Below are 15,219 nucleotides of genomic sequence, written 5' to 3' on the forward strand. Positions count from 1 at the left end.
CCGGCGCCGAGGAGCGGGCCCCCTGGTCAATCGCCAACAGTTGCGATTTGGTCCAGTTGACCCTCAACCCCGTCACCCGTGCAAATTCCTCCAACACATGCAGTGCCCCTTTGAGCGAAGAATCGGCATCGTTAAGGAAAAACAGGAGGTCGTCAGCATACAAGGCTACCCTCTCCTCCAGCCCGGCAATCTGCAGATCCCGAACCGACAGGGAAACGCGAAGTGCCTCCGCCACCGGCTCCATAGCGATGGCAAACAGGGCTGGGGAGAGAGGGCAGCCCTGCCGCGTGCCCCTGGATAGGGCAAACCAGGACGACACCTGTCCACCCAAACGTATAGCTGCCTTTGGCGATCTGTAAATGATTTTCAACCAGTCAATAAAGAGCAGGGGGAACACCATCCTCCGAAGAGTCTCCCACAGAAAGGGCCACTCAACGGAATCGAAGGCTTTTTCGATATCCAAGGAGGCCACCACTCTCGTGCCTACATTGAGATGGCGTGCCTGAATGTTGGTGTAAAGTCTACGCAGATTCACGTCTGTGGACCTGTGGGGCATAAAGCCGGCCTGGTCCCGATCGACCACCGAGGGTAGCATGGGCTGGAGTCGGGTGGCCAACAGCTTAGTCAGGATTTTCAGGTCAGTATTAAGCAACGCAATAGGTCTGTAGGAGGCGCACAATTTAGGGTCTTTAGGGGGCTTATAAATGAGGATGACATGCGCCTCTGCCATCGAAGGAGGGAGGGATCCCTCCGCGAGACAGCTAGTGAATGTCGCGGCCAGCAGAGGAGCCAGGAGTCCGGAGTGGGTCTTATAGAAATCCACAGGAAGACCATCTGGACCCGGGGCCCTGCCGCCTGGGATGGTTGAGAGAATTGCCACAACCTCCTCAGAGGTGATGGGTCTCACCAGCCATTGTCGCTCACTTTCAGAGAGCCAGCCCAGGGCCACCGGATCCAGAAGGGGGTACAAGTCAGTCGGTCGAAAGTCCGGGGGGAGGGTAGTAGAGTATAGGGAGCTGTAGTTAGAGCGAAAGGCCTCCAAGATGTCCTCCGGGGCGGCCAGGGCCTCCCCCGTGGGAGAAGTAATCTCGGGGATCACCGTCAAGGGCGTGTCATGTTGGGATATAAGAGCTAAAAACCGACCATTCCTATCCTCTTGTTCAAACACGGTTTGGCGAGCGCTATGCATGGACAATCTTGCGACCTCCGAAATGTGTAGATGGAGGTCCCGCTTCACCGCCTGCAACGCTTCGAAGTTGGAAACCGAGGGGTCCAAGCCATAAGTAGACGAGGCCCCCTCCACCTCCCTCTCCAGCCGGGTCAGCTCAGAGGCCTGCTGCCGTTTCACTGCCCCAATGGTGGACATATAATGGCCCCTGGTGAACGCCTTGAAGGCATCCCACACCATTCCAGGCGAAGCCGAGTCAGCATTATGTTTCCAGAATTCCTCCAGAACCGGCGGAGTCTGAGAGGCGACTTCGGGGTGTTCCACCCATTGAGGGCCCAGGCGCCACATGGAGCCCGAGAGCGCAGGGTGATCTCCAAGGGGCAATGGTCCGACAACCCAGCCGGTAAGTACCGCGCCGTCACCACCTCAGACAACGCCAGAGCATTGGCAAACGCCAGGTCAATCCTGGAGGAGGTCTTGTACGAAGAGGAGAAGCAGGAGTAGCCCCTCAGGTCCGGGTGTTTCCATCGCCAGATCTCCCGCACCCCGGCAGCCTCCGTCCAATGCAACAAATCCGCTGAAAAGGATTCAGGGGGAGCAGGCCTGTCGAAGGCGGGGGAGAGGATGGCATTAAAATCCCCCAGAAACAGCAGCTTTGCCGGGCAATAGGGGGTTACCTTATCCAATATAGAATAAAGGACTTCAGGCTTGAACGGGGGGGGACGTATAAACCCACCAACACATATCTGCGCTGCCAAAGGGTGAGGACCAAGATGACATATCGGCCCTGGGGGTCTGTATGGACCGCCTCCACCTCACAAGGCAGAGACTTGCGGATCAATATCGAGACCCCCTGGCATAAACAGAGTAAGAGGCATGTAATGATTTATGAATCCATGGTTTTCTTGAGGGACCGTAACTTGCTCCCCACCAGATGCGTTTCCTGGAGAATTGCTATGGATGGGTTGTGGGAGGACAGATATTGGAACATTAGTGCTCTCTTAAATTTAGAATTGAGGCCACGGACATTCCATGAGATAATGAAGAACGTCTGAGGGTCACGTGGGGCCATAATAATTACAGAGGGTGTAAATCAGAGGGGATCCCGCTAGGGACAGCCTTAGCAGCATGGGAGAAACAAGTCCAGTCGAGCCCAAGCACCGCACACATAACTCAGTAACAGTGAGCAACTTAAAACACACAAAGGAACATACAGTACCAAAAATAACACCCAGGCACGGAGTGCCTTTCCTGCCAAACCCCAGCATCCCCCGCAAAAAGAAAAAGAAAACCGGGGGGGGGGAACTTGGACCCCCCGGGGGGAGCTGGAGACGGCCTGTACCCCAAAACATAACATCCCCGGCAGGGGAAACACGAGTCCACCCGTCAGATCCAGAACATGGACCCCAGGTTGGGAGAGGGCCTGCTGATCCCCCGGGAAGAGGAAGAGCAGCCCAGTAGTCCGGGGGAGAGTGTGGAAAAAAACAAAAAGTTCTGTAGAGAACCGCACAGTACTAGGAAGCGCATGGAGTAGCTCCACTATGGCGAGCTATCAGGATGTGCGACAACAGTGGGAATCGGCAACCGGGAAGGGGGGGGGGGAGGGGGGTAAATGAACCAAGCAAAGTCAGTGGCAAGAGTCAAGCAGGAGGGGGGGGAAGGATTGGGCAAAGGGGATCCAGGGATTAACAAGCCATGGAAGGGGCAGTAGAGTAAGGGGCAACGATCATACCAGTCCACAGGAGGATCCCCGAATCAGCGGACATCCAGCCAGGAGGCCGCCTGCTCCGGCGTATCAAAGAAGCGGGTGCGATCGCCATCAATGACCCGGAGTCGGCTGGGGTAGAGGAGGCTGTACTTGAGGCCTTGGTCCCGGAGGCGACGTCGGATCTCTGTGAACTGGCGCCGTTTCTGCTGTACTTCAGGTGAGTAATCTGGGAAAAGCATGATGTGGGCATCTTCAAAACGGAGCTCCTTCTTAGCCCTGGCAGCGGATAGGAGACGATCCCGGTCCCTGTAGTTCAGGAGTCGGAGGAGGAAAGGCCTGGGAGGGGCCCCCGAGATCGGGGGGGGCGGTGGGACCCTGAGGGCCCGCTCCACCACGAAGGTGGGCGGCATGGCAGGGAGGTCCAGGAGGGTAGGCAAGAAGGATTCCGCGAATTCGGCTGGCTTGGGGCCCTCCGCCCGCTCCGGCAGGCCCAGGATGCGGATGTTATTTCGCCTCAATCGGTTCTCAGTGTCTATCGCCCTGTCCTGGAGAGCCTTAACTTGAAGCTGTAAGGCCCGTAGGTCACGAGAATCTTCCCTGGTGGAGTCCTCCAATTGAGAGATGCGACCCTCCGCCTCGGACATCCGCGACCGGAACTTGTCTAAGTCATGGCGGATAAGGCTGACGTCCATAGCAAGATAGTCCATCTTGACCGTCAGGGTGTCTCTGCAAGCCTTGATTGCCTCCAGGATTTCAGATGGCGATGGATCCTGGCTGCAGCTCGGGCCGGCCTCAGTCTGTGTGCTGACCGACATGCTGTGGGTGAAAGAGCTCGTGGCCAAGATGGCCGCCGCCCGCTCCGAGGGACAGGGAGAGGACACCGCCGCAGTCGAGGATCGAAGCTTGCCAGGAGGCAGTGGAGGGACCCGCTGTTTGCCACTCGATTTCTTGGGGGGACCCAGGTTGGTAAGGGGGTGCCGAGGAGGTAGGAGATAGCTCGGATGGAGTTAAAGGATAAGATCAGGATCGGAGCTCATGCGCCGCACGTCCTCTCAGCTTCACATCCCGGCCACGCCCCAGCCCAGAACCTCCTTTACTCAGGTCTTTATTTGCTCCTGCTGGCCCCTCTCTCCTGTCGAGTGCCCCCACAACAAGCAGCTTGCTATAGGGGCACCCAAGCCGAGCTGCAGCTCCCTGTGTCCATTCAGACACAGAGCTGCCATTCGTCCCCGCCCCCTCTCTCTCTGTATTGGCTGCCTGACTTTGATTGACAGCAGCGGGAGCCAATCAGGAGGGAGAGTCCTGGGTGGCAGAGGGACTCATGGACATCGTTGGATAGAGATGGGGCTCAGGTATTAGGGGGGCGCTGAGGCGGCTTCTACACACAGAAGGCTTTTTAATTCTTAATGCAAAGAAAGCATTAAGATAAAAAAACTTTCTGCCTTTACAACTCCTTTAACCAATTATAACTAGCAGGCGCTAATGATCATCAATTTCATATGTAATTTGAAACAGAGTCATTACCTAAAACAGAAACAGATGTGTAGGAAACGCCAAACGCTGCTACTAAGGAGATGTTGTGGATGGCAGTTTCATGTCACAGGTCATACACTATGGCAAGACTGAGCACAGCAACAAGACACAAGGTAGTTAGGCTGCATCGGCAAGGTCTCTCCCAAGCTAAGATTTTAAAGCAGACTGAGCATTTAAGATGTGCTATTCAAGCTCTTTTGAAGAAGCACAAAGAAAACGGGCAATGCTGAGGACTGTAGACACAGTGGTTGGTCAAGGAAACTTAATGCAGCAGATGAAAGACACATCAGAGTGGATTAACCAAAGACAAATCCACTGTCCACTACTATATTTCTTGCATGTCCCCCATCTACAGCAACTGCACTTCCAAATGCACTTGCAATGCACTTATAGTACACAGTGGATTTGCCTTTTTGGTAAATAAACCCCCCTTCATGCTTACTTCCCTTCGACATCGGAAGATGTCCAGCAGTGCCATCAGCACAGAACTGGTGGAAACCAGTGGGATCCAGGCACACAAATCTACTATACAGAGAAATCTGGCCAAAAGTAGTCTTCATTGAAGAAACTGTGGCCCAAGAGGCATACCTCTGATGAGGAAATAAGGCTAAGCGACATAACTGTGCACAAAAACATAGGAACTGGGTTGCAGAAAAATGGCAGCAGGTGCTGTGGACTGATGAGTCAAAAATTGAAGTATTTGGCTGTACCGGGAGGCAGTTTATTTGCCAAAGGGCTGGAGAGCAGTACAAAAATTAGTGTCTGCAGGTAACAGTGACGCATGGTGGAGGTTCCTTGCAATTCTGGGGCTGCGTTTCTGCAAATGGAGCTCATCCATCATGTCATAGTGTCCCAAATTTTGAGTTGTCACCAAAATAAACAGTGAAAATCTTTCAATGTGGACACTAGTTCTGGTGACCCTAGTGACAAAACAGGGATTTTCTTCACTTTGCAGGGATTTCCTCTCACTCCCTGTTGTAGCTATGGGACAGAAAGTGAAGTAAAATCTCCTCAATGGGGCACAGATGGCAAAAAACTGACAGAGATTAAACCTTGCCTTACCCTACACAAAATGAAAAAAGGTTTTGGCTGTAGTTCTGCTTTAAAGCAAGCACCACAAAGCATCTGTTGATAGCTTACTCTATGTGGCTCACCAATTCCAGCACCAGAATTCTTAACACTGGCCACTTAATTCAGGCTAAGCCCCTCAAACTCCCCACCGTCATGTCCGAATGTTCTTATTGTACATGTGAACAATGAGTGGCAAGTTATTGACTCTAGATGAGTAACATAAATATGCCTACAATAGAGGTAGGACTTGGCCTCAAACTTTAAAGAAGTTAAGCCATTATTTGCAAAGTGAATCCAGGATCAAAAGGGAAGCACTGAAGAAGCTGTACTTACAAAATTAATAGTAGACACTCTACTTTGTTACAGAATGAAAACAATATAGAGACAAAGAAATTACAAGATAGAAACCAGCCTTAAATTGTCTTTGATTTTACACTGTAAAGACCAGGCTAAAAGAACATAAAAAGACATACTTGCAACTGTCGCAGAGCTTTTTGAGCTTGTTCTGGCTTCTTATAGTCCACAAAACCAAAGCCCATAGATAGGAGTATACCTGCAAGAAAGAAAACACCTTAAAATTAAAAGAATAATTTGTGCAAAAAAGTCATAATAGCGTAAGCCAAAATGAAGAAATCCTTTTGAAGTGTTACTAAACCTAAAATCAGTCTGTATATGCAGCAAAGCATGCTGGTTATACTCACTGGGGAACCTAAGGGGTTAATCCTCTGCATTATGCAAAAAGGCTGTTTGATTCTGTCTTCTCTGATCCTCTACTTTGACCACAGTACCCATCAATCTATCTGCTGATAGAGCAGAGCCTTGGGGGCAAACTGCACATGCACAGTTTGGTGTGTATTGCTAAAGAGTTTTTTTCTTTTCTTAGGCGAGTGCATGTGATCACCACAGGGTCAATCAGAACTGTCCAGACAGAGGGTCAGGGGTCCTGCAGCCTCATAGGACAATCAGGGAAGAATGAAAATTCCCCCTTCCACGCTTTAACCAGTGCTCTGCTGGACATAGAAATCATAAGACTGCCCTAACTGCTGACGAGAAAAGGTATTTAGCAGTTTATATTTACTAAAATAATTTTATTTTCATGTTCTGTGTACTGTGGGAGACCAGATATAGTGAATCCAGGGTCCTGGGTTTAGCAACACTTTAATATTACATGAGCTAAACAGTTTCTAAGATACTCAACTACACTGTAGTGAAGGAAATGTCCTTAGAGATCAGAAGGCTAACAGATTCAGCGTGTTCAAAAGAAGGCAGATCATATAGCTCCAAACACTCTTAACAATGTAGTAGACCTTTTGCCGCCCACACAATGCATATATGCAGCAGGAAATAGGGTGTGTTTTAATGCCCACATGCTGCAATGGGCGGCACAGCTTTCTGTACTAAAAAAGTTCTCAATGCATGCACCTAGCTACCAGTCTCTACCAATGATTGAGAGCCTACAGAACCAATCTGGTTTTGTTGCAGGCTAGCTAGTAAGTAAGCTGGGAAATTGTTTTTGATGTGCATTGCCTTTCCATGTGCTACTTGCTGCAAAGGCTTGTTAAAGGTTGGGGTGGTTGCTATTTGTTTGTAGTTTGTGAACTGGTGTGGGTATTGGATACCTTCAGCTGCCGCTGTGCCTTTGCTGGGTGTCATGTGCGTCCCTATACCTTTAAGGAGGGATGGGCTCCCTCCAGGCACACCTGCCCTTGATCTATCCAACTGCTATATATACAATATGTGCTCCAATTTGGGAGACTCAAAATTATAGAGTTAGGACCGCAGTAAACTGGGTAGCCTTGACGTGGCTACTGCAGCTTACTCATATGCCTAAATCCCTTGCCTTTAACTTGAACTGTTAGACAGGGCCAATTGTGTTTTGTCACAGGCTAGCTGGTAAGTGAGCTGGAAAATTCAGTTTGTTTTTGATGTGCATTGCCCTTCCATGTGCTCCTTGCTGCAGAGGCTAGTTATAGATTGGGGTAGTTGCCATTTGTTTGTGGTCTATTAGACCACACATTTCTCCTCTGCCCTCCAAAGCAGTTTGATTGGCTGCTTTACTAGCCAGTGATGGGACAGCCTGGAAACAGTGGCAAACAGTGGGGTGGAGTCAACCTTCTCCTGCTTGTAAAAGTAAATGGGCAGCTCATGGAGAGAAGTTGTGATCTCAGGGCCCCCTTATTGTTAAAGGGGGTTTCCAGATTCTGATAGGCTCCCTGTCTGCAGACCCCAACTACCACGGGCCAGGGTTGTAGGGAAGAGGTCCTTGTCCTCAAACTTGGGGACAAGTTACCTTTCCATGGTTGGTGGCACCACAGCAAAGTTTCTTCCCATGTTTATGTGGCCTGGCCTAATATAATTTAGGGGGGGGGGGCACACTAGTTCCCCCCTTTCCTGGCCTGTCTGCTTAGAAAAGGGTCTGGTTTGGAATTTGGGGAACCCCCATTACATTATTCCAAAATTACACATCGTATCTTTACAGGGGTGCACAGGTGTTCCCATGCATCTCTGTGCAGGCAGCCCCATTAATGTCATTTAGGATGCAGCAACTGCACGAACAGAGCCGCTGCTCCCAATCTGACATCCATGTAGGTCTGCATGCATGTCCCTGAGCTCACACTGCCTGCGTTCGGGGACGTGCACCCACACGGATGTCAGATTGGGAACAGCAGCTATGCCTGTGCAGCCGTTGCATCCCAATTGACATAAATGGGACTGCCTGTACAGGGATGTACGGTCACTTGTGCATCCCTGTGCGGTCAAACATGGCCCTCCATGGGCGTACACTGTAGTATGCCACATGTGAACAATTGTTTAGTAGTAATTTAGCAGGAATTTTGTAAGTTATGTTGTGTTTATGTGCACTATTATTGATTTTAGTGTATTTTTAGTGAAAATAGTGATACGAACATTTGCGCAATTATTGCGGGGCCCAAAAAAATTAGTAGCACTTTTTTTATTTTACAGGTCATGTGCTTTCAGAAAATGCCTTGTTTGAGGTCCAGTTCACACTGGAGCGATGCCAGACATCGCATGTGATTCGCACTGCATTGCTGTGCAGATCACGTGATGTCTGTGCGATGCAAATTCAGCCATACAAACTGTATGGCTAAATTTGCATCGCATTCGAATCAAACTTGTCCAGGACCCTTTTTTTGTCTGGACCAGAATTGGATCGCATGGGTGTTCACACCCATCCGATTATATTCCTGTCTAAATTCAGTTTGCACTGCAATTTGCAAACTGATCTGGGGTGCCATTAACTTTGTATTGACACCCGCAGCAGTTCGTAGAGGGCAGTGTGAACTACTGGCAATTCAGGTGCGATGAGGAAACCCGCACCAGATTCACAGGGTTTCCCGTATCGCACCAGTGTGAACCGAGCCTTAGTGCCGGTTAACACTTCCGCGTTTGCGGAGATATCGCATGTAATTTGGAGCGCACTGCTCCTAATTACATGCGATCTGATGTGCGGATGCGAGTTCAGCCATACACTTTGTATGGCTGAATTCGCACTGTATCCGCACCAAACACGCACATGAGGCTTTTTTTGAGCCGCAGTAGAATCGGATCGCATAGTGGTTCACACTAGTGCGATCGGATTCTGTGCGTACTTGCAGATCGCACTGCGATATGCGATCGCAACTGGGGGTGTCAACTTTTAATTGACACCCCCTGCGTATCGCATATGGCAGTGTGAACTGCCAGATGTGCGGATGCGATGCGGGAACACGCTGCCTATTCGCAGCGTTCCCGCATCGCAGAAGTGTGAACCGGCACTGAAGGGACTTTTTAAATTCTGAAAGCTGTAAGTGAGAAATGGTAACCTCTGGATTTTTAGAGTAAATTGTTTTTATTTACAGTTTTGAGGTTATTTATTACCTCAAAACAGTTTTAACTTTTATATTTAGTAGGAATTTTGTACATTTTGCCATGTATGAATCCACTATTAATGATTTTATTGTATTTTTAGCAAGAATATTGGTTTGATAAACATTTGCGCAAATATCGCGGTGCCTTAAAAATCAGTAGCACCTTTTTCCTATTCTACTGGCCATGTGCTTTCAGAAAATATATGGTTTGGAGGGTCTTTTTTTAAACTCTGAAAGTTGCAAGTGAAAAAGGAAAACCTCCAGATTTTGAGAACCTTTTGCGTACGTCCAATTTTCACTATTTCCCAAAAAGGCGCAATTTAAAATGTACAAAAATGTGTTATTTATTAACTCAATACAGGTTTAGCTTTTATATTTAGAAACTTAGTATTAGTACAGATCTGTTCACTCAGACTATCTAAAACCTAGCTAAGATTAAAGAGTCCCCCACCCAGCCTACCAAAGACTCACTCACCAAAATTAACAAAAGACATGACATCCTACAGATTCATTGCCAAAAGACCAGGTAACATTTCACAGACTCCGTTACCCAGATTACCAGAAATCCACGTTACAATGCACTTTGTACCAAAGGCCCCAGCAACATTTAATGGACTTATTCACCCACAAAAGCCTGGCTGCCCACCAAAGTCACCTCACCTTGTTTATCTTTCTTTTTTGAAATGCTACACGATTTCACAGTCCCAACTTTCGAAAAGACCTAAAAAGGAAAATACAAGGTTACACTGACCTGTTCATAACAGAAATATGTAAAACCATTTTAAAAAGTGTGTCTAAAATGTTATATGTATTCTCTTATTCTAAACAGGGAAAGGCGCATTTCTTACCTCTCTAAGCGTTTCCTCACTGGTGCTAAAATTTAGGTTTTTAATAAATAATGTACAGCCAGGAAGCGTTTCTTCATCCTCAGATTCACTCTGTCTGTCGGTCTGAGCTTCTTCAAGTTCTGGGGAAATGTGATCTACAAAAAATAACTGTATTTTAAGCGTCCGTATGTACATGTGCTAGTGTAAAATAGGATTTTTATAGTCACTGTAAAATCATTTAGTTAGAAACCATTGAGGGAAACAGCAATTCTAACCTGATTATATTTTTACCTACAGGAAGATTGGCAAACAAAAAATGGGATTTTTGACTTACCGTAAAATCAATTTCTCTCATGTTCATTGAGGGACACAGCTCCTTATCTTCTTGACCACTGGGTTATACTGCCCACTACAGGAGTAGGACACTAGGCAGGAAAAAGCTTGACTTTGCCTATGGGGCAGTCCCAGGGGGTATACTCCCACTCTCAGCTATAGGCACTCAGTTTTGTTACAAGCAGTGTCAGAAGAAAGCCAACTCCACAGAGGGGTGGGTGCTGTGTCTCTCAATGAACATCAGAGAAATGGATTTCACGGTAATTCAAAAATCCCATTTTCTTTCGTTCATCGACGGACACAGCTACTTATCTTCTTGACCACTGGGACGTCCCAAAACAGTGTCAAACACGAGGGGTGGGAACAGCAAGAACAAGTTCCCCAAGGCTAAACCGTTGCCAACCAGGTAACATGGAGCTCAACCATAAACAACTGGAGCTCACCTGAAAAAAACAATACACCCTCAAAGAGGACAAGGTCCTCTGAACAGTAGCCCGCAAAACCTTGCGGCCAAAAGAAGCATCCGCAGATGCCAACACATCCACCTTATAAAACGTTGTGAAAGTGTGCATAGACGACCAGGAGGCCGCCTTGCAAACCTGCAGCACTGACTCCTGATGACGGAAGGTCCAGGAGGCACTAAGCGCCCGAGTAGAGTGCGCCTAAACAGGGAAAGGAGGAACCTGACCCCAAATGGAATAGGCCTGGATCACCGTTTGTCTGATCCATCTGGAAATGGTAGCAGCAGAAGCAACCAACCCTTTCCGAGGTCCAGCTGTGAGTACAAAAAGGGAGTCTGACTTCCGAAAAGACTGCCAGGTATACCCTGATTGCCCAACCACATTCAGGGAATGCAAGGCAATTTCCTTAGGATGTTTAGGACTGGGACATTGGAAAGGCAACACAATGTCTTCAGTCAAATGGAAATCAGAGATGACCTTTAGAAGGAACGACGGACAGGGACGAAGAACCACCTCCTCTCTGTGAACCACCAGTTAAGGTGGACAAGACAACGCCGCCAGCTCCGACACCCTGTAATAGCCACCAAAAAGGCCACCTTATGGGACAACGTAAGCAGGCGAACTTCCCTAATATTTTCGAAGGGAGGTTTCTGGAGAACTGACAACCAAATTGAGGTCCCACGGCGGCAATGGAGACCGCACTGGAGGAGCCAAGTGTCAAACACCCTGGATAAAAAGGTACACAGAGTGCATGGCCAAGGTTGCAAAAGAAGACCGCCGAGGCCGACACCTGGCCCTTGATGGTACTCAAGGCCAATTTCTGCTCAACACCCCATTGAAGAAAGGTAAAAATCCAAGCCACCAAAAAGGAACAAGGGTGAACACCAATCGACTCACACAACAAAACAATGGTAAATCTTCCTAGAGGTAGACTTCGTAGCCTTCAGCAGTGTCAGAAAAAAAACTATCCTTCAGCACCTGCTACTGTAAAGCCGGATGGAAGATCGGCCCTTAGGACAGCAGATCCTCCCCATGAGGCAGTCTCCACAGGAGGGCAGCGACGAATCGCACTAGATCAGCGTACCAAGACCGGCGAGGCCAGTGCTGGGCCACTAGAATGACCGCAATCCCCCTCGGCCTTGATCCTGTGCAAAGGCGTGGAGAAGCTAGAGAGGAGGGAAGGAGTAGATCAGATGATACTGGCCACCAGAACGTCTGTGGCGTCCACCAGAGGATCCCATGACCTTGCCACAAACCTTGGTACCTTTCTGTTGAGCCAACAGATCCACCTCTGAGGTTTCCCACTGGAAACATATCTAAAAAAAATGTCCGGATGAAGGGACCACTTCCCTTTTTGTTCCACCCTGGTGATTGATATAAGCCACTGCCATGGCATTGTCTGAATGGATCAGTACTGGGAGCCCCTGGAGTTGATCCGTCCAGTGATCCAGGCACAACCTGATCACCCGAAGTTCCAAGACATTGATCGGTAGTTTGGACTCCTCCAGTGTCCAACAACCCTGGTTGGAGATCGGTCCCAGGACACCTCCCCAACCAGACAGACTGGCATCCATGGTGACCACTGTCCAATACAAGGGGAGAAAGGATTTGCTCTGCTGAAAAGCGGGAGAGTGAAGCAGACCAGGGACCCCTGGTTTCCCAGCTCAGCCAAATCTGATTGTGCAGAGACCTCGGACACGTCATATTTTACCAGAATATCCCTTTGAAGGAACTGTGCAAACGGAACTGCCTCGAAGGTAGATACCAATCAGGCCCAGCATCCACATGCAAGTCTTGAGGGAGGACCACCTGCTGGGCAGCAGTAGATAAATCACAGCATGCAACCTCTGGAGATTGTCCAGAGGAAGGAAAACTCTGGCTAGAGCTAAATCTAGAGTCAAACCCAGATAATCCAATTTCCTGGATGGGATCAGAGCAGACTTCTGGTAATTTGGAAGCCAACCAAACTGCTTCAGGGTCTGTATAGTGATCTCCAAGTCGTCCATCAAGGCAGCAGCGGACTCCGCTCGCAAGAGGTCGTCCAGGTAGCCCAGTACCACAATCCCCTGTTGACGTAGCAATGCCGGAACCAGCTTTATGGAGATGCTGATTTCATTTTCCAGCAGGACTTGGCACTTGTCCACACTGCCAAAAGTACCAATACCTGGTTTAATGATCATGGTATCACTGTGCTTGATTTGCCAGCAAACTCACATGAACTAAGTCCCATAGAGAATCTGTGGGGTATAGTCAAGAGGAGGATGAAAGACACCAGACCCAACAATGCAGATGAGCTGAAGGCCACTTTTAAAGTAACCTGGGCTTTCATAACACCTCTGCAGTGTCTGCAGTGTCACAGGTTGATCGCCTCCATTCCACACCACATTGATGCAATAATTGATGCAAAGGGACCCCCGACCAAGTATTTAGTGCAAATGAAGATTTGAGGGAAAGGATCTGTCTGCTGGACGCGATCGGAATTCGATCTTGTACCCTGACCAAATGAGTTCCTGAACCCACCTGTCCTGAATCCGGGACAGCCAAGGTTCGGGAAAACAGTGCAGACGTCCCCCCACCCCTGAAACTGGTGAGGGCGCCCCTTCAGGTCGAGGCGGACTGGGCCGCCGTGCCAGCTTGGGCAGCTTTTGACTTGCCTGTCCAAGGCTTCTTCTGGCCACCAGAGGCCTTGAAGGATTTGCCCTTGTCTTGTGCCTTAAAAGCACGAAAGGACCCCTGGTTAGGTTTAAAAGGAAGGGCCCAGCTTACCGTGGAAAAACTTACCCTTGGACACTTGGGGCAGCAGAGTGCTCTTGCCCCCAGTGACCCCCTTAACCAACTCATCCAGGGAGTCCCCAAAAAGGCGATTCCCTGCATAAGGGATGTCAGATACCGTCTTCCTGGAAGTCTGGTCGGCCGACCAGCTCTTCAGCCACACTATGCGACGGATTATCACTGCGACAGCAGATAGGCGTGAGACTAAAGGGGCCTCATCCAAGGCCACATCACACAGGTATAAAACAGCCTGAATAATTTGGTCCACCATCTCCAAAGTAGCAGGAGGGGCGGAATCAGCCACAAGGGTGCGTCTGAGCACCTTAGTCCACTCCACCACAGCCTGAGAGACCATTACAGAGGCGAACACAGGTTTCATCAAGGAACCCGCCACCATGTAGGAGTGGCGAGTAAGAGATTCCACCCGTATATATCCGTCGGGTCCCTAAACACCGGAGAATCCTCCGTGGGCATCAGAGTGGCCTTTTTCAACCTGGACACCGTGTGATCCACCTTAGGGGCCACAGTCCAGCGCGAATCCGTTGGGAGACGCAAAAGGATAACGGTACTGAAACCGCTTTGGTACCACAAAATTGCGCTTTAAATTGCGCCATTGTTCGTTCACCGTTTGGTGAAACTCAGCGGGACAGGGAAAAACCTGAACCGCTTTCTGGGTTCTGCGGGTCCCAAAGGAAGACCGTGGGTGGGGCTCATCCTCTAAATGTAGCATATCCTTAACAGAACTAATAAGCGCAGACATAGCGGCGCGTTCTCTGGCCATCCCAGGGGGGGGGGGGGAGTCGTCCCCCTCCTCCTCCTCCGACAGAGGATTGAGACCCCTCAGGGGGTACACTGTCCAGGACAACCATATCTAGTTCTGAATCAGAAGATTGAGACAGTCTGGGCCTTTTCTTAGAAGCCCGCTCAGACATCAACAGATCCACTTTAGACACTAAAGTCGCAAGTGCAGCAGTAAGGGAGCCCATCGCAGAGGATTCAGGCGTACCTGAACCCTCCACCAGAGCTGGGGGGAATTTGCTGTCCTGGGACTCCATAAAAATGTTTATGGCGCTGGCCCTTTAAATCAGCGATAGCGGCGGATCCCACCGCAATGAGGACCAGCCTGAGCTACTATATACTGAGGAATATAACTGCCAGCAAAGGTATTATCCCATAAAAATAGCAGAAAAAGCCCCCAAGAAGTGTATCTGTACAATACCACGCTTTCAGCTCGATCCGACTGCCTGGAGAAAGGAAATTATGTCACGCCGCTAGAGGCCAAAATAGGACTGAGCCAAGGAAACATTTTTGCCAATGTAATCCTATGGGGGAGGCACTGGGAAAATGGCCGCCGAGCACATGGGAAAATATATTGCCCACACTAAAAATGGCGCCCTTTTTGGCGCCAGAACACTAAAGAGAAAATGGCTGCTGATGCCCTCACATAAGGCCAAACAGCCTGCCCACACCCAAAATG

General features: G+C 49.2%; 1 protein-coding gene across 1 annotated transcript in view; it reads right to left on the reverse strand.

Moving 5' to 3' along the window:
• Positions 1 to 15,219, reverse strand: part of RBM19 (RNA binding motif protein 19) — a 148,705-nt gene that overhangs the window by 55,646 nt on the left and 77,840 nt on the right. Inside the window, exons 17-19 of the mRNA XM_082253230.1 lie at positions 10,198 to 10,331; positions 10,010 to 10,070; positions 5,954 to 6,033 (exon numbers count right to left, since the gene is read on the reverse strand). Coding sequence (XP_082109356.1) covers positions 5,954 to 6,033; positions 10,010 to 10,070; positions 10,198 to 10,331 — 275 coding nt within the window. The remainder of the gene's footprint in view (positions 1 to 5,953; positions 6,034 to 10,009; positions 10,071 to 10,197; positions 10,332 to 15,219) is intronic.

The sequence above is a fragment of the Pelophylax lessonae genome, assembly GCF_965119305.1.
Source record: "Pelophylax lessonae genome assembly, chromosome: 1".
In the NCBI taxonomy this organism is placed as follows: Eukaryota; Metazoa; Chordata; class Amphibia; order Anura; family Ranidae; genus Pelophylax; species Pelophylax lessonae.